The sequence below is a fragment of the Triticum urartu genome, chromosome 1A, assembly GCF_056163025.1.
Source record: "Triticum urartu cultivar PI428250 chromosome 1A, HENAU_Tu73, whole genome shotgun sequence".
NCBI classification, from domain to species: Eukaryota; Viridiplantae; Streptophyta; class Magnoliopsida; order Poales; family Poaceae; genus Triticum; species Triticum urartu.
In genome coordinates this window covers 468,553,422-468,573,226 of record NC_141873.1, presented here as the reverse complement: position 1 = coordinate 468,573,226, position 19,805 = coordinate 468,553,422, and the positions used below count along the sequence as shown (strand labels likewise).

The window sequence follows — 19,805 nt, the reverse complement described above, 5'->3', positions numbered from 1 at the left end:
TTAGAGGTTCTAGTCTACGACGTTTTTTCGGCGAAAACTATAAAAAAGCGGTTATTTTTAGGGGTTTGAGGGTTTGAGGGCTCTACTAGACTTACTCTAAGCAACTAAAGTCCCCAATGCAAAAGTGCTTAATTTGTTGTACTCCCTCCGTCACAGCTTACAAGTCCTACGCGTATACCTAGGTTGCCAATATTATTATCCTAATATAAACTATATAACACAAAAATTATACTCCCTCCTTCCATCTATATAGGGCCTAATGCGTTTTTTAAGACCGCCTTTGACTATTGACAAGATTAATAGTACATGACATGCACAATGTGAAAATTATATCATTGAAATCTCGTTTCACACACGAATTTAACGGTGTGCTTTGTGTAAGTTGCATGTCATATATTATTGCTCTAATATTTAGTCAAAGTTAACCTCAAAAATCGCATTAGGCCCTATATAGATGGAAGGAGGGAGTACCTTTTGAAAATAGAACATCTAAAGTTTATATTGGTATATTTTTTTGTAATATATGACTTGTATTAGGTTGGTCAAATTGACGATCTAGGGGTACGCGCACGCCCTGTAAACTGAGAGAGAGGGAGTAGCTAAGCACCCCTCATTTAATGATTTAGCAACTAAAGCTATACATGCATTGGTGGGCTTCTTCCATTTAAGTGTTTTCCCTAGGTTCCCGCGCTTGGCATTGTTTCTTCCTGAGTCACCACATCCATCTCTCTCCTCTTAATTACCTTGCCACATCATCTTTTTTGTCTACATGGTAGCCTTAGCACCTGTATAAGGTGGAGCACTGGGAGGGTCCTGACGAATGTGCAGATCTTGAATGCCATCAATTTAGATGTATGGGGCTGCTTTCACTTAATGGTGCATTTAGATTCGGCCAAACATTGATCGTGCATGTGAAAGATGTATTAATGTTTCCTCCTAAGTGTGGCCGACATGTATGGACTAGAGAGCACACATGTTTTGCGTATAATTTGTTGCAGAATTTAAAATTTTGCAATGCATAAACGGTAAATCACACTGCACTAGCATTGATATTACAATTAATAACTTGCATGGAAATATTCCATTAGGCGCTTATAACATTAACACTCGACAGAATCAAGAATGGTAAACTGCTAGAGCTAGCATTAGCTAATTATTTCACCCTAGATACAGTTGACTCTACGACATGAAACTCAACTTATATTGACTAGTGGGAGTAGAGGGACCTCATTGCCATGGGCGTCGCTGGAGAACCTAAAGAGCTGCTTCGGGACATTGATGAACACATGAACGACACTAGGACATGAACGTAAAATAATGGTGTTGGAGGAGCTGATGAAGATAAAATTCTGATGCTACGTCGTAGATGATTGAGAGAGAAAAAGAAAGGATGAGGGATATGAACTGCAGTATTGCTACGACTGTACACCTCCATGGATGAGTTCTAGTTAGCTATGCACATGAACAGAATGGATGAACTAGAGAACGAGGATGAGCAGAATGCATGCATGAACTGGAAGACGATGAGTGAGAGAGAAGCTGCTGGATGGAGAAAGGATGAGGATAAAATGCAGAAGGTGGTGCAGGCTGCCGATTAACTCCTCTAAAACAATAATGCGGGATCAGTACAATTATTGTGTGATGGGACATACATTACTTATTGTGTGGTGGGGCATTCACACTTACTGACCATGTTATACATGGACAATACAACAGACACACTGCCAAGAAATCAATATACATGACTCATTGTATAATTATTGCATTGATCTTTGTGCAGCGAACGGATGAGATACCATCCTCACATGGCCGCATGTCTACCCGTGATTTATCGGGTCATTACAAATTCAAAATCATTGCAGCTATATACTCCCTTCGTCCTGAAATTCATGTCGTAGGGGGTTTCAATTTTGAACTACCGCATTTTTTACAAAAACACCCTTCTGCAACTTCAAATTATCTCAAAGCAACCCGCACGCAGGCTCAGGTCGGGGGAAGATCCTGTCGCCGGCCGGGCTCCAGGCCGGTGGAGCTCCTGTCGCTGCTGCCGGTGGAGCTCCTACCGCTGCTGCATCTTAACCTGCAGATTCTCCCTTGCTGTCGGCTGCTGCTTCCGCACAAGAGCTGTCCCCACTCCAAAAACGAGCCCGTCTCCTCCCCCTCCGACAGCGGCGTCCGCACAGGGGCTCGGCGCCGTCGCACCTCCTCAGTCCTTCCCGAGCATATCAGGAGCTCCGCCTTGCCGATACCTACGCCCTCCTTGAGCCACGCTTGCTGGGAAGCCCCTGATCGACGAAATCGATCCCGTCTCCTCCCACTCCGGCCGCCGAATCTGCACACGAGCTCAACGCCATCGCTCCTCCTCTGGTTTCCCCGAGCGGCTCAACAGCTTCAGGGTGATCTTCGGGTCCTCCAGGTCACTTTTCCCCTGTCAATTGGTTGCTGGTTCTCCTGGCCGTGGTGGTCTGCCGCTTGCTGCCATTGGAGCTCGTCAGTAGCTCCTCCGGTGACCAAAAACCGGCGCCGCTGCCATTGGAGTATCACCCACGCTCGGGTGCGTGCACGCTCGCCCACGCTGCATGCTTGCCGGTGGAGCTCGTGCTCGTGCTGACCTGCTGATCTTCTCTGAAGAAGAAGGTACAATAATCTATGGTCTTCTGCTGTTCTTCCCCTGTCGATTGATCTGTAGCGACTGTTGTTGTTGTAATCTCTTCATCATGTTGTTGCTTGCTATATCAAAAATTAACTCGTAAGATATGTGACTTAGATCAGTCATTCAAGATAACACAATTTATGCATGGCACATGAGTACAGACCTGATAATTAAGTAACTGACTTGTTTTAAAAAAAAATGTACTCCATTCCAATTTAGCATGGATTCACAAGCACATAGATGCATCCACAGCTCTTGGACTTCTATCAGTACTAGAGGAATAAACAAGAGAATGGCTGTAGAAACTGTTTGTAGTATGATTTATTAGACAGAATGTTGTCAAACTAATGGACTATCTTCCGCAAAACGATCTGGAAAAATATTAAAACAATAAGCAGAAATAAGAGAGTAGAGATGTTTAACTACCCAAAATCTACCACTGGAGTAGTACAAAGTTCAACAGCTAACAATAGTAAGGAGAATTTTGCATGTCCAGCTAACAACAGCTAAACCACTTACTGCAAGAAGAATATGTACTTATCCCTTGCTCCATGATCCAATAAGTCCTTCAGATTCTTGCCTGCTGAATGTGGTACCATTACGACATTAAGTGAAGTATCATTGTCAGACAGTTTTGAATTATTTGAATTAATTTGGGTTAGTGGAATGAAATTTTTGCTTGACAACTACAGCAACTAATGAGGCAAGCAAGGCCTTTGCTAATCTGTATGCTTGTTAAGCAAGGCCTTTGCTAATCTCATCATCAGTAGATGATATGATATCTGATGATATGAGATTATCTTCTACTGCAATTGCAATCTAGCTTTAGTAAAAAAGCAAGAGTCCCTTGTATGGAATTAACTGAAAACTGAACATGTTCTGAAGTTTTGAGTAAGCTGGAGCAGTACAAAAGCAAGTCTAAAGTTTTCAGTACAAAAGAAATCTACTGAATTCTTGTAAAAATGTCTACTGAATTTGCTCCATGTTCTAAACAGAGTACTCCTATATTAATACAGCAACTCAAAAGATAGCACACTGATTACAAATGCCACTTTCTAAAATTCTCCACAGCCATTTTCAACTTGAACATGGAGTATTTTCAGCAATTCGAACGAATTCTAAAATTCAGTCATTCTAAAATTTACTTTATGCGCAGTTAGAGTGACTGAATTTTCTGCAATTGGAACAAATTCACCAAGACAGTTTACAGCATCTTCTTTATGTGCAATGTGAGTACAGCTCCTAGTTCATAGTTCACACCTAGATCTCTCTTACAAATTCAGACCGAGCTCTGAAGCCCAGAACTCTGAATAAGAACTCTGATCAAGTCTTTCTCCATTGTTCTGGAGGTGACAATGCCGCACCATGTTTTAGCTGCTACAGAATGACGAAAATGGAAGTGCAGCAAAGACAGTACATGAAACTGGAGCTCATAGAGGAATCATTTGTAAGTTCAGCTTGATGACATTTTAGTATTGTTAGCGGACACAAAAAGGGAATAGCAAAAGGTGCTTCTTCCATTCAAGCGGAAACCCTGATTTTTTTTTATTAAAACAGATGAATATTCAGAGCTCAGTTCTTCTAAAGTGTAAAGCCCTAACTCTAACTGGTTTGAGTGTAGTTTGAGAAAATGTAAATGTCCTCCTTTTCTGCCAAGCAGTAGATCAACTAGTTTCTACATAGAAGAAGCACGCACCTAATCAGCACATCCCAATCCCCAACACTGCCAAACTAAAATTGGGCTAATGAGGGGCGAAACAGATGTACGGCCATGGTGCGCCAGGAATCCTGCCGTTACGAGGTAGCATTACTAAAGACGAGCAGCATTCAGTTTATACTTAGACATGAATAAAAACTCTGTCTAAACATTCAGTTTATACTTCAAGATTAAATTGTCTAAAAATTCAATATGCTATTGAGAGGAGTAGTAAACATTCAGTCTAAATATGAACTCTGCCAATACATTCAGTGACTTGGACCTGCAATTCACCAGCAAATAGGATCCAGTGGGGGAAGGGGAGGGGCACCTTTGACAAGCTCGAGCACCTCCCGGATGCAAGGGCGTGCCCCCATGGCGGTGGAGTCCTAGAGCGGACGGAGGAGCTCGCCCCCTTTGGCGGAGTGGAGTCCTAGAGCGGACGGAGGAGCCCCCTTGACGCCACCATCCCGCCGCCGCTGCTGCGTGGCCAGGTAGTCGCAGCTGCAGGAGACGCGCTCCTCACCTGACGACCGGCAGCAGGAGCCCCGTGCAGGCGACCGACAAAAGCAGCTCCGTCGCGCCGTCTTGGTAGTCCCCACCGCAGTTTGAGCACGGCCGCTGCAGATCGGAGTGCCGAAGGGGAAAATCGCATTTTCACCAATGCGGAGGGACATGCGAGAGGAAGAGAGCGCCGGTGACGCACACAAGGGAGAGGGCGCCTGTGCTGGGGAGGGAGAGGAACCGCGAGGGAGGGAGAGGAGGCGCAAGCGGCGTGGAGCTGCGCGGAGGGGAGCGGCGCAGGCAGCGCCGGCCAGTCGGAGAAGGAGGAAGAGAGCGACTACACAGAGGGACTTCGGGTTTGGTCGGGAAAAAGCTGAGGAGTAAATTGCAAAATGACCACTGCGACATGAATTTCGGGACGGAGGGAGTACAAATTATAAGTATGAAACCTCGCTTCAGTGTTTCCATCGACGCTTCAGTGTTTCCATCGACGACAATGAGGGCTCCAATGTGATCGCTATGTGCTTCCCTTTTGGATTTCTTCTACCCACACATCTGCAAAAATTCATGAAATCCAACGGAAATGGCAAGATTCTATCTTTCACTCTACAAAAGCATGAGCATTGCACAATCAACAGCTGTACAAAAACCTGTAAAAGGGAAATTAATCTTTTGCGGGCAAAAGCAGCAGTCCAGAGCTTAAACCATTATTAAGTTATTTGATTGAAATACAAATGACATTAGTTAAATTTCTTACAGTCAAAATTGCATATTTAGTTTTCAACATTAATGTTTTTGTTTTGACCAGAATCCAGAACAAATAGTCAATACATGCAAAGGGATTTAATATGGGATGGTAGCTGCAATAAAGAAATAAAAGAGCAACTGACTATTCAGATTTTAAACACCACAATATGCCCTATGAATGCTCATTACAACCAATGATTATTTTTTTTACCTGAACAACCAATGATTCTTATAGCAAAGAGCAGTGACCAGAAGTTGCAAGACATAACTTCTATTTCAGAATGCGCAGAACTAATTTTACTCGAGGAGAACATATTGTATCTTTAACCTTCTCAAAGGTTGTAATCTCTACGATTTCTTCATGGCAAGAATGATTGCCAAATGATTGCAGCACGGAGTATCACATCCATGAAAAACCACACTTACATGATTTAAATTGAAAATACCATGCTTGGCTGCTTTTCAGTGATATACTAAATACCAGAGACATGCTTCGCAGAAGACACTGGAATGTCACTGATGTCTTTCACTGTGCGTGTGTTTTTTTTGGAGAATGTCTTTCACTGTGTGTTGTGTCCCACAAGGTGCACTGAGGATTGGATGCATCTCTTTTTTGGCTGCAACTTTAGCATCAGGATATGGAACTATCTACAGATTCACTGGCAGCAGGGTAACTCCATTGAGCAGAGTTTTATGTTGACAAAGCAGCAGTGTTATTCTGGCTGCCTGGCACATTTGGAAACAGAGAAATGAAGCTATTTTTCAGAATGTGTTGCCATCTTTTAGATCCTGGACAAGCAAATTTAGGCATGAGATCACCCTGCACTTGCATAGGGTGAAAGCCAAGTACTCACAACAGTTTGCAATATGGATTGACTCTCTGTTATAGCTAGATGACTCTCTAACCTTTGCAAATCTTTTGTATATGACTTTACTAATCAATAAATTTGCTGTGGGGTTTTCACCCTGCAGTCTTCGTTGTCAACTGCAGTGAAGAAGCCATGTTATAACTAATAGACTGAACTGGCCATCAACACGGGGAGCGCGAACAGAGCCATCGGCTCAGTGTGAAGTGTCTTAGAATGCGCGCGATGCTGAGCACAATCTTCGCCCGCCATGGCCAAGATAGTTAACATCCTTTCCCATCTGAAACCCCAAAAAGACCACAAACAAAGCTAAGATGTTTTCAGTCAAATGGCATCATATGGACAAGGTTGCAGTGCCAAGATCATATCGGCTTACCGTGAAGATGCTAGTAGAGGGTCCCATTTGGCTGGTACTCAAAGACAAGCATTCCTCAGAACGGATAAGACTCCTTGCAATATCTCACCATCTTCACAATGTTTTCATGATCCATCTGGCTATTTCTATCACCTGAAAGACCCAAAATACCAGGAGATGTGATCAAAGAGCCGTGTAAAATGTCCTGTAAAATCTTAGTATCAAAGAGCTAAAGAGTAATTTGCCTCCTAGAAGTAAAGCTCAACATAGTTCGTCCAGTAGTGCAAACAAAAGCTACTTGCGACAGCACAAATCAAACATTAGCAAACATGAGGGCAGCCTTCAGGAACATTAGGGAAACTCAGAGAATATATGACCCATTGCGCCACAGGCGCAAGTGGCAAAATTATACCGGAATTGAAGTCATAGGTTCTATCTTGTATATGAAGAGAGTTACAGCATTTTGTCCTTCAAGAGAGCTATTCCTTTTGCCCGGCTGAAACAAATGAAACATACGATTTGTAAATAACCCATTCCTTTTTAGAATATAAATTTGAGAATAGTTATCATCCTACCATTGGCACAACAGGCGATGCTTCGCCCTTAGAAAGAACAACCCTAGTAGGACCTTGGGAGGCCGAATATGACTCCAGGAGTTATGTTGTGCTGGGGCAGAAATGCCTTTCCATCCAAGTCTTGTTGTGCTGCCAAGAAAAGAGACAATATGATTATGTAAAAAGGATATTATATGAATGTATTGGCATATCATAAAGGTTATTATAGGAACAGGTAAGCACGGAGTTGCTCCACTGTCCATCAATATAAAAGCAAAAAAATATTGATACGACCCAAACTTCAGAAATCAGGTAATAAGGCAGTTTTTTCGAATTAGAAAAGAAAACATTTAGGTCCTATAAAAGTTCTTTAATGGCGTGCAAGAATGGCTGCATAATCGTTTTATCATCAATTGTATGTTTGACGTTGTCATTACCAGATGAACTCTTTCCGAGATAATGTTTGAAGGTGTTGTCCAAACTGGCAATGTATCAATTAAATCTATGCACCAGACCTACGACAAGAGAAGTTCTTCTGAGTGCTTGAACTATATAATATACTCCCTCCGTTCGGAATTACTTGTCGAAGAAATGAATGTATCTAGACGTATTTTAGTTCTAGATACATCCATTTTCGAGACAAGTAATTCCGAACGGAGGGAGTAAAAGGTAAAGCATTAACTATACTCTAGGGGAAACAGAAATTAGAAGCTCAAACAAATATCAATGAGCAGCAATTTCCTAGAAATGCAAAATATAACTATATTGTGTCTTTGTGCATTGTCTTATCGCTGCTCTTTCTAGGCAATTGCAATTGTCTTATCATCAATTGGTAGAATGATATCATAAGTAATAATACTGAAACTTGGCAAGATAAACAAATGGTTTTATTCTTGCACAACATACAAAGTTCTGTACCTTAATCCTTATTACTCTAGTATTGAATGCGACACTTGAAACCACTATTTTAATGAATCTGAATATTATCTAGAAATATAAGATGGCTATTTGTCCCTTTTAGCAAACAATTTCTTTGAATGGAGAAAAAAATCAATGCTGACCCAGAAATAAAACAATGATATATTACACAAGTTTATGCAAAGTATGCCATCCCCTTTCTACACAAACACGAAGCAGGTGTTGTTCAATCTCTAAAATGCAACCAACTTGCATCAATATCTACATACACAATTCTTGATCCATTCACATATTTTACTGACATCCTGCACCATATTCAAGCTCACTTTCCTTATAGCCTCTGGTAGGTGTCTATAAAGTAGTAAAGCCAATGAACAAAAAAAGGAAGAATAAAATAACCGATATAATATAGTTCATTAAAGTAGAGATTACACAACGCTCTCCGAATTGCCCATTAATCGGGATGTAGAAAAACATTGAATGAATAACTTACATAGTCTGGCCATTGTCGCCTTAGTTCTGATCATGTACCGCAGCTGGCAAAATAATCAAGAATGGCTTCAAAATTACATTTGATTTCAAGGTTTAGCCTGCAACAATTGCAATAGGGTCAGGGTAATAACAAATACTTCAAAGCCGCAGAACATCATGAATGTTGATTCTTTCTTATTTAAAAAATTGATCAATAGGTTGTGCATCCAAAATCATAATACAAGAAACTTATTTGAAGTAGTGAAAGTAGACTAAAATCAGAATAAAGTACTCCAAGGTGTGGACACCAAAACACACAATATCACATCAGGATATATGAACATCATTAGAAATTATTATAGACGATACTTCTGAGATTAGTTGTGAACTCTTAATCAATGATGTATCAGATAAGACAACTTTATGCACACCGATTGAAAAATTAAGAGAAAATAGATTAAATGCACTTAAACAAAATAGAACACCTTATAAGTGAGCAATACAACCATGCTTTTTAACTATTAAGGCTGATTCAACCATGGTGTTGCAATGGACATTCTGCCCTTCACAGCAAGGTTTAAAAACAGTTTCAGTTTCAGAGAAGACACTGAAAAGGCAATGCTTTAAATGGGATGGAACTATTTCATACCACAATGCTTTCATACCCCAAGGCTTATTATGTTAGCAGATCAGTAGGTTTGGCCCTCTCTAGAGGACCAAACCAGGGCATAGCAAAAAACACTAATCTGAATAATCAAATGCCCATCAAGAAAACAATGGACCACTCTAATTTATAGTACATGCAAAAAATTGCATATCACTAATTCAAGATAAAGATGACTGATATGTACCCAGATGATCTTTGAAATATGTAGCCACCAACTGCAATGTCCAACATCGTTGAATAGGTACTTTCCGAACCACAGTAAAGAAAATAACTGAAAATTGGTTCGACAACACTATGCAAAGATAATAGGAACAAAATATGGAACCACTATTTGTAAAACAGAAATCTAACACCACAACAATTAATATTATGAGATTGCAAAATTAGGTTAACACTTGATTACCACATCGAATAGATATCTAGAAACATGTACAAGCTCTTGTCTGACCGTATGGGCTTTACACAGTTCAAAACTGCACAGGAAAAACAGAAAGAAAAGAGTGATGATGTAGAATTTGAAATTGTCTCACCTTTGGAAATCGGTTGTAACGACGGCGCAAGGATGCAGTCAAAAACAGGAGAACAACCTGTGAAGACGCAAAAATGATCAGACGGACGAAGGATCCTTCAAAATAAATAGGGGACTAATGTAATCAACTTCAAAACAACAATCATATCATATTACAGAGATCACAAAATGGCTAGTCAGGCCTGAGCAGGAAGCTCTTTTACCTTCCCCTATAAAATAAGGTTGCTATTATGCCTAAAATAAAACTGCATGTGAACCTGGATATTTGTGGTGCTATTATCAAGGCATGTGTAGCCCCTGGAACATGATAAAATTGCAAAAAAACAACAAATATTTTGTAAACATACACATCACACATCTAATTAATTAAAGTCTGCTCCAATACAAATTATGCTAGGCTCTAAGGGGGCAAGCTGCGCTAGGCGACCAAGTTCCAAAGCACACCAGGAGCAAAAATTGAAGAGAAAAGTAGAGTTGCGGATCAGGGTATGGTTTGGGCAAGTTGCAGTCCAGTAAACTAAGGCGAGGAGTTGTCGCCACCAGGGTACCCTGCAGTAAACTAAGGACACCAGGAACTCAATGACCCGGTCACTGCTTGACCAGCCCACAACAGCATAACCCTACACATGTAAGGCAAAGTAATGTGGCCAGAAGTGGTAGTAAGGAACCAAGAAACAAGTAGTAGCAGACACAAGAATAAGCAAGATGACAATTGCAACACCACCAACAAATATCCTGAGTCGCCATAACCGAAGAAAGAAAAAAAAGCAAGATATATAGATATACATGCTCTAATTGGCCATAATCAGTCAAGCCATGGCCTACAACATCAATGGATGCAGATATCATTATTTGAGAAAAAAGTAGGTCGCATTAAATATAAGACCTATTTCTGCGGCGAAAAACATTTAGGCATATAACCGGAACCGACACAAAACATCTGCTTCTTAACATGGAATAAGAGCAGAATAACTAACCCATCAGTACGGCGTAAACTTTTCCAGATATATGTTTTGTTGCGTGTTTTACTATTCTGCACATCCAACACAAACATAATTCTTGATAAATTCTAGCAGATAGATTATTAATTCCATGCTCAAAGTCAATCTTTTTCATTTTGGGAAAAAAATATCTATAGTAGATGAACTTGGTCTATTCGTCACTTAAGCAAATATAGGACTCGACAACAAACCAAGCAATATTATCTAGGAAGGAGCTGCACTAAATGGAGAATAAAAACACCGTAAGTGTGGAAATTGGGGGTACCTTGCAAATCAAAGTAGATTTTATAGTTGTTAGTCCGTAAACCATTAATCAGATTACATATCAAACATAAACCAAGTCAAGGTAATTGCTGACAGAAATTTATTCTATATTAACTCTACTATCCTTGTACAACTATATGTATGTTTCTGTGTCTATACTGACACAAATTTATTCTATAATAACTCTACTATCCAAGAAAGCTAAAGCACTGGAATCAAATATGAACTAAGCAGTGTACATTTATTCAAGCTAACGGTAACAGCTTACATTTTCCTGTATTGTGACTCTGTTCTTTCAACCAATCCTTTGCAAATGTCACCAAACTTAACGCAGCTGCAATTTCAACTCCATTTGGTAGTATCCTTGTATGCAGAACCAATAATATTGCTGAAATCCAATGTTACATTGCAGGCACACCTGAGAATATAATCAAATTGCCATATGATACTGCTGCATAATTCTCATAGATACATATACAAAAAGCACGAAGAAAATTATACCTGTTTGAAAAGTTTTTTGCAGTTGTCATGTAACCCAAGGCTTCACCGTCTCTACTTTTTCCTCTCTACAGTGGAAAACAGACCTGTCATGACTAAATCTGAATAGAACACTTTGCCTAGCTATTGCCTTACTGATATGATGTGTGCAGGAAACCAAATTTCTGAACCTATTTGCAAACAAAACTGCTATCGTTCATTGAGTACAATTGCAGACTAATGTCATCCTGCAGCCACGTTGGAGTAGGCAAAATATAAAATAGCATCTGAAGAAACAGAAATGAGTATCTGTGGGGATTAAATAAAAAAAAATCAGGACCTCGCGTGGGGAGGTTGAAGGCGACGAGGACGCTCTCCCAGCCCGGCCGCTTCTCCGTTCCCGGCCGCCGCCGCCCTGCCTGGCCCGGCCGCCACCGCCATGACTGGAGCGGGAGAAGAGAAGAGGAGGAAGCGTCGCAGAGGAGGCGAGGGAGAGGAGCAGCAGCGGCGGCAAGAAACACGTCTGCCATCCGCGGACAAGATGCTCGTGTCCGCCTTCTCCATCTACGGACAATATGCCGCCGCCGCTCGGTCCGCCTTCTTGAGCGAGAGAGGAGGCAAGCAAAGAGAGGAGGAGGTGGTGGAGGCGGCGGCGGGGCTATGAGGGAGGCGCGGGAGGATAGCGTGGAGGGAGGAGAATGGAGGCGCGGGGACGAGAGAGGAAAGGCGACCTTGACGAGAAGGTTTCCATGCTGAAATTTGGGCACTGTACTTTCTTAGACCCATATGTCATGGACCTATTCAACCATCAACCAAGTGGGAAGTGGGAAAAAAATTACCATATCTGACGGCTGTGGTGAAAAGTGAGAGGAAAGATTTTACTGTTTACTGAATCGAACGAACGAGGTTGGTTTCGGGACGCACGGATGCCCATATGCCGGGTATGGCCTTGTGGTTTATAGAAGCAATTCAATTCGTCTATATCACTTTGTGGTCCTTCTAGGGTCAAGGCTCAAGAGGTTGTGACTTGCAAGAGGGCCTCCCCCGACCTTCCTCTTGCATGGCCGGCAACGAGCCAACTCCGAGCACCGCCGCCCGCTGCACCATCGTCCCGACCTACAAAGGTGCGACGGGACCTCGCCGACCAACGCCGGCAGCATCGTCGGTAGCATGCTAACTCCGGCAAGTAGCACCGCTGGTAGCATGCTGACTCCGGCAGGTAGCACCGCCGAACGCGGACGGTAGCATCGATGGCTGCTGATGGAAGCACTGCTGCTCTTCCTTGGTAGAATGTAGACTAATTTGGAACAAATTATTTAGTCAGGATGTAGACTAATTCGAAACGAAGGGAGTACTGAATAAGGCTCTCTTTACCTCATCTTCGGTATATGGGGCGGTTTCACCCTGTTAATAACATTCCAATTCGGATCTGCAACTTCTGAAGTGAACAAGTGTTGAAAATAGCTACCAATCAGATTCTTCATTGACTCATTGTCCTCTTTCCATTCACCATTGTCATCCAACAGTCTACGAATATAGTTCCTTTTCTTCTTGATACAATAAGGAGGAATTTTACAACGCTTGGAAATATTGACAGACGTTTATTGGTTCAGATCCAATGGTTAAATATTGAAAGATAACTGTTACACGGAACCTAAATAGTGGGCCAGGAACTGATTTTGAAAATTAGTCCGGGGATATTATGATGAAAAAAAAAATATGTAAAGGTTGAAGTGCTATCCAGCGAGGGAAAGCTGATCACAAAGCTAAGGAAATCAGAGTTTAGACCAGATTAGCGAAAACGAAATCAGAGTGACTATATGGATAATCGCTAAATTAGCTCCCAAATCAAATCAAAATGCAGCGGTATGCTGTCCAACTATGAGCTTTAGGAGTTGAGAAATGTCTAACAGCTCCCGGATGCCCCTACACCCTCATAAACAGTAAATTCATAAAAAAATTAAAAAAAATCAAAAAATTCTGAAACTTTCAAGGATCAAAGATTATCAAAGGTTTGATGTTCCTGCAAAGTTTCAGAAACAAATAACCTTTGTGGAGCCTTCACCAAAAAAAAAAACAAAATCACTGCTCAAAAATGTACATAAACTTTGAACAATGATTTTGTTTTTTTATTTGAGTGCTCTTTGAATGTTATTTTTAGCTAAAACTTTGCAAGATCATCAAAAGTTTCATGAAGTTCGATGTCCCAAAGTTTTAGATTTTTTAGATTTGTTTAATTTGTTTTGAATTTACTGTTCATAGAGGATGTAGGGGCACCCGGGTGCTGAAAATCCTATCTCTTAGGAGTTTGACCAAAAATAGAGGAAAATATATAGCCATTAATTAAGGACTCTTGATTGCTGAGTAATGGTAGCATGCAGTTTCACCATTATTTTAGTTTTATAACAGCAGGAAGATGATGCTAAAATTGAGGAATTCGGTTCCCTTGGATCCCTGCCTACTGGTCTGGTTTATTGGACCCTTCGTGCTTCTCTAAAATTAATTGCAATGGCTTATTAGAATTACTAATCACAGTACATTGCCGAATATAAATATTCACTAATGAATACGAAAGACTCTTTTACTATTCTTGGTTTCCCACTCACCCAAGTTCAGTTCAAATAAAATGGCATGAATAGATCGAACACAAGGAAATAGATAATATGATCTGGCAAACATAGACAAAGTTCCACATGTGGCACATGCCTTCCTTCACTTATTTCGCTTCTAGCTCCTTTCTTAGACAAATTTATCGAGGATCTAGAAGAATTTTGCTAGGGCCCAGATGACCTTCACTTCAACTTGATCACCATCGAATTCTCTTTTTTGAGTCCTAATTCTACGGGGTAACTCTAGACGTTCTTCACTCCTAATTCTACGGCTGCAGTCTAGACAGAATTTCAAATTCTTGTCCTCTTCTTGGCTGTCACAGGTTGTGATTACTCTTAGGTCCACCTCTATGTGGAGTTTGTACTTGCTACGATCAGGCAATGCAATCATGTGTGGTCCCAGTGGAAGAATGCACGTGGAACCACAGGGCAGGGACAAGCTACTGCCTCGTTCAAAACTGAAGAGATTGACGCTTTTGCTCCCATAGTCAATGGCAATTGCCTTGACGCTACCATACACAGAGCGGCTTCTCGAACCGAAGTCTTTGAGGTTCAACCTGACCTCAACATAGGTCTCAACTGCTTCCGGAATCACCAAGTATGTGATCTCCAACTTGCGGCCAAGGCCTCCATAGATGGTTTGTGTGAATTCCTCAACTTCATCAGGCTCAGTAACATCCCAGCCTCGGCGGAAATGACCGCTCCAAGACCCCTCATCATCAGTAGAAGACCCCTCATCGTCTTCTGTGAAAACCAGGTCTTCTGTGAAAACCTCCAAGCAAAAGGCACCGTAAGCCTGTAGTATCCCACATGGTCCAGCGAGTACCAAATCCTTTCCTTCCTACACATGAAAGCATGAATGTGAAGGATTTTAATTTATTACAATATATAATGCATGTAAAGAGGCATAAAGCATGTAGTAGATATAACATACGGTAGCTAGTGTATACCTCTTGTACTTCCCCCTCGAGCGCCACATAGATGACAAAACTTTGGTACCAGTCATGGGCGTCCATACGGCTAATACGAAAGTTTGCACGAATGGCCAACACTTGCACCGCACGTAAAATTGACACCTCCGTCAAATCTTCATCATCGGAATGCTCCGAGGCAAATGAAGCATCATCCTCACCTCCGTCACCATCCTCACCTCCGTCACCATCCTCATTGGCAGTGTTAATAAACCATCCATGAAACTTCAGTTTGGTTCCATACATGTTCCAATCCCACACTTCACTCATCGGCTGATTGTTGTCACCCTCAAGCGAGGGGAAAAAAGAGATATTAGCAAATAGGATATGTCACTACAGAATGTCATCAACCACCACACAATTGGGACTGGCAATAGGCATATCTATAGTACAAACAACAATATGGACCGACCTTACCTGTTTTACTTCTACATTCCACAAACAGTGAACAGCAACAAAACTAATCACGCCACAAGCAACGTATTGTAGAGCAGGCTGCCCCCCACCCTGAAAAAAAAGATGAGATGAGCATATATAACAGGGCATTTTATTTTCAAGATAATATCAGGTGCAACTCAAGTAGCATAACTCACCTGTGTGGATTGAAACCAGTTCAGTATGATGATAATTACAGTGTATCGCAAAAATGCGTAATTAAAGAAACGGTTCTTGCTAGCTCTTGGCACAGCGATACAGAGGGCAAGTGCAACACATATACCTGGAACCAAAAAGCAGAAATCCATATTATGTGCTGAGTGATGCAGCAACTGCTCCAATATGCAGAATTTAATACAATAGTTAATCCAAGAGGAAGTTCAAACTTCAAAATAATTTGTTTTTCTTTGTGCATACTGTCTCGGCCCCTTGGGCCACAATTTTTTTTAATCATACCGGCAACAGCAAAAGAGTGGCATGGATCCCATATAGAGCAACCGAGCAAGTAAAACAGCCAAGCAAGCAGGGCGCATCTGAACAAGAATTGGAAACGTTCTAGTTTCAAATCTGCACTTTTCCCTAGTACTAATACTAAAGAATAAACAAAAGATAGAATGTTCTCTTAGATCAACAAGAATAAGAAAATGCTGATAAATACTATTTCGTCCTCATAGACCAACAAGAGAAAGAGCTATGCGAAAATTTTACTGAGGTCTCACTGTAAATACAGGTGATTATGCCAAATGAAGTTGACACGCACAAGTCATAGTGAAGCTGATGTTACTTTTATTCTATTACTAACCACATATCTATAACAATTGCAAGTTTCAGAAGAACAAACCGAAAATGTAATTTGGCACAAACAAAAGAACTTATATTCTATTACTAACCAGATATTGCAGTGTCGCCAATGAAAAGCATGGAGGCAGCATCTGCGGATGGGAACACGTGCTGTGCATAACAATGCAGATCAGATTAGTTGAACTATTAAACTAAAAACGAACCCACTGACAATATTATCACCAAAAGTTCACTAAAAAGATCTATGACATTTATTGGAGCATAAAAAATTTAGCTACCCTGACCATAACTGAAGTGAACACCACCCAGAAAGTGCTCATAATTCTTAGAAATACACAATATAACTAATAAAAACAAACCTGGATACGGGAAGAAATTCCCAAAACATTGTTTGCTAAGCAATGCTTCATAGCAGCACAGCACATGCAAACAAAAAATCCGGGGATTGAAGCCACAGCCCATGACTTGATGACGCCTACTGAAACTCATAAAATCAGATATGCATGAACTTAAACCATATTAAAAAATATTGGTAAATGTAAGCAGCTGGCATCAAACTAGTGTAAGGATGAACCCTTCATGACTCTGTCCTGCTGAGCTAAGATAAATCCAAAGACACCATAACATGAATAGTAATCAAGATCTAGTAAGATGCTAATATCTCAACTTAACAAGGAAAATCTGTCCACAATGAAACAAGTCAACAACAAAGTATGGTTTCAGTTCCATGCCACTTAACTGTACACAATGAATAGTAATCAAAGGAAAGAAGTCAACAAGAAACTATTTCCATGCCACGTAACTGTTGATAAAATATTGAAATCTGCTTTAGCATTGATACTTCATATGCTACTTGCCGTGCAAACTTTTGAGAACTACTACGACATTCCACAATGAGGTGGACAAGACAGCGGTGAGGAGCCTACGAAAAAAAATCAATGCTAAAAGATCATTATGGAGTGCACAAGAGGTCAATCTAATAATTTTTAGTCACCACGTTTTTGTTCCAGCCATAGTATCCTGAAGATAAAATCTGGCCTAGAATAGTACTGAAAAAAGACAGATGCATAATAACAAGCTCCGCACAATTGGACCCATCAAAATGAGTAGGAACATACTGTGGATACGTGGAGCATCCAAACGAAATTTGAACAGAGAGAACACTGGCAAAAGCATATCATGCATTTTGGATATCATCATTTCCTGCATAATAATAGATAAAATAAATAAATTTCATTTAATAGAAACGAATGAATTCAGGTGGCTAACCCCCAAGCGTAGTTTGCTTAATAAAAAGACAAAATAAATCGTTCTGTTAGCGACTAATAAGATATGCCAAAGGAGACGTCGATGGGCCTGCCTAATCCGATTCCGACCTCGCGGGGGCGGAGACGAGGAAAAGCGAAGGTGAGGAGAGGGGGGTCTGAGACGGCGAAGGGCCTAACCCGACCTGGCGGCGGACGGAAAGACTATGGGGATCGGCGGAGTTGATACGGCAGGACGCCGACTTCGAGTTTCCCTGCTCGGGGAACCGATGAGGACCGGAGGGCAGAACCCGGAAGGGCACAAGGGGGGCAGTCGATTGGGAGGGCTGTAGGATTGAATAATTGGGAATATGCAGCGCATTGTATTGATCCATAGGGAAATTACATATATACACAAGAATACTTGACCTCTAAGACTCTATCTCTATGTATAAGGAAAGATATTAAGAGGAGGCAAGTATGGAAGTAAACATCCTACGTGTACGTGATCGCATGTGATACAATGCCTATATTCCTACGCCCCCGCAGTCGAAGCGTCGTCAGAGTTGTTTGTAAGAAAGGACTGAGAGAGATATGGATTAGAAAAAAAAATTCCCTTTTTTCTATATCTTTTATTTCTATAGATCAGACATTTTATTTTATGGAAGAAAAACAAAAGGATTTAGTTCATACTCACGAAGCCCTAGATTTTTGGTTTGGGCAGTATTCTCATTTTTATTTAATAGTCTCTTATTATTTTATTATTAAATATTAAATAAAGGATAGAGCTATTCTTTTTTCTAGAGATTCTAGAGAAAGCGAGACAAAGTGAAATGAGAAAGTTTTCTAGGATTATCCTTTTGGGCAAAGACTTTTATGCAGACTTCTTCTGGATTATCTATACCATATTGTATTCTCGTAAGATGATACACGCTAGCTAAAGATCCACCGAAAGAGTTGGGTATTAGTTCATGAGCAATTCTGCATGAATATGGATAGAGGAAGGAAATAATGAATTTTTTTTTCTAGTGCACTCCATATCTTTTTTACTATTCTTCTTTCCCCAGGGAGGGGGTATTGGATTTAGTTCATACTCACGAAGCCCTAGATTTTTGGTTTGGGCCGAGCTGGATTTGAACCAGCGTAGACATTGTCAACGAATTTACAGTCCGTCCCCATTAACCACTCGGGCATCGACCCAGGAAGAATTTATTCTAGGGATCTATTTTTATTCGGCTCAATCTTTTTTTTCTAAAAAAGATTGAGCCGAGTTTAATTGCAATCAATTAGAAGAATAAAGAAGAATTACTGTATATATAGCCTGAACGATCCTAAAAATCCCTCGAAGGAGATAATAAAGAACCCAAAGCAGATGGTATCCTACTGCAAGGGTGGTCTTAAGAATCCAAAAGAGGTTGCTCAGAAGAGATAGATGTATCCCAACCTCTATTGCTCTCGCGTAAAGACTTTTTTTTACGCGACATGAAAAAGTGACTACGAATTCCCCTTTTTGTTTGCGAATCCCTGTTTGTATCACGTCAGCGGCATATTTTTATGCTGGTCTTAGCAAAAAAGGATTGAGCTATTTCGAGAAATACGGATAAAAGTTACTCTAGGGATAACAGGCTGATCTTCCCCAAGAGTCCACATCGACGGGAAGGTTTGGCACCTCGATGTCGGAAAGCAAAAAGGGTTCTTATCAAATCCACCATAGAATTGGAAAGAATCATAAAGTAAGTAGACCTGACTCCTTTAATGATGCCTCTATCCGCATCTCTTATGTCAATAAGACCAAAGGGATGGATATTAAATGATAGGAAGTGCTAGGAAGTGAAATAGAATGAAATATATCCACTTTGGGCTTCCCTATGAAATGAGGCATGGAACGGAGCCACTACGAAGAAATTATGGGAGTTACGAGCATGAAGAGATTAACGAGACTTCTTTCTCTTTTGAGTTTTTCTGGCGGACCTGCCGCGCAAGATCTTTGGTCTTCCCCTGGAACCGATGAAAAAAAGTGGATCGTTTCTTATGTACTCGCTC

At 40.9% G+C, this 19,805-nt stretch overlaps 1 protein-coding gene, 1 long non-coding RNA gene and 1 pseudogene across 14 annotated transcripts; all 3 read right to left on the bottom strand.

The window, feature by feature from the left end:
• Nucleotides 1-1,736: 1,736 nt before the first annotated feature.
• Nucleotides 1,737-4,726, bottom strand: LOC147991745 (uncharacterized; annotated as a pseudogene).
• A 1,624-nt stretch (nucleotides 4,727-6,350) lies between these two features.
• Nucleotides 6,351-12,673, bottom strand: LOC125526465 (uncharacterized). Of its 11 annotated transcripts, none has more exons than XR_015604418.1 (9): nucleotides 12,043-12,659; nucleotides 11,727-11,791; nucleotides 11,494-11,643; nucleotides 9,962-10,018; nucleotides 8,787-8,883; nucleotides 7,813-7,890; nucleotides 7,397-7,525; nucleotides 6,843-7,317; nucleotides 6,351-6,746 (listed from the first exon to the last, which is right to left on the bottom strand). It is a non-coding gene; the product is annotated as an uncharacterized LOC125526465 (long non-coding RNA). The 11 variants fall into 11 exon arrangements; XR_015604430.1 differs by lacking the exon at nucleotides 7,813-7,890 and adding an exon at nucleotides 10,938-10,993 and having other exon boundaries at nucleotides 12,043-12,658; XR_015604431.1 differs by lacking the exon at nucleotides 7,813-7,890 and having other exon boundaries at nucleotides 6,843-6,974; nucleotides 7,067-7,317; nucleotides 12,043-12,657.
• A 1,774-nt stretch (nucleotides 12,674-14,447) lies between these two features.
• Nucleotides 14,448-17,721, bottom strand: LOC125530943 (uncharacterized). Of its 3 annotated transcripts, none has more exons than XM_048695358.2 (7): nucleotides 17,637-17,721; nucleotides 16,878-16,996; nucleotides 16,608-16,668; nucleotides 15,876-16,000; nucleotides 15,700-15,789; nucleotides 15,262-15,570; nucleotides 14,448-15,152 (listed from the first exon to the last, which is right to left on the bottom strand). In XM_048695358.2, the coding sequence occupies exons 1-7, from the start codon at nucleotides 17,716-17,718 to the stop codon at nucleotides 14,463-14,465; spliced, it is 1,476 nt and encodes a 491-aa protein (XP_048551315.2). In that variant the 5' UTR covers nucleotides 17,719-17,721; the 3' UTR covers nucleotides 14,448-14,462. The 3 variants fall into 3 exon arrangements, with proteins under 3 accessions (XP_048551315.2, XP_087381972.1, XP_048551317.2); XM_087525846.1 differs by having other exon boundaries at nucleotides 16,878-16,993; XM_048695360.2 differs by lacking the exon at nucleotides 17,637-17,721 and having other exon boundaries at nucleotides 15,262-15,555; nucleotides 16,878-16,958.
• Nucleotides 17,722-19,805: the final 2,084 nt, after the last annotated feature.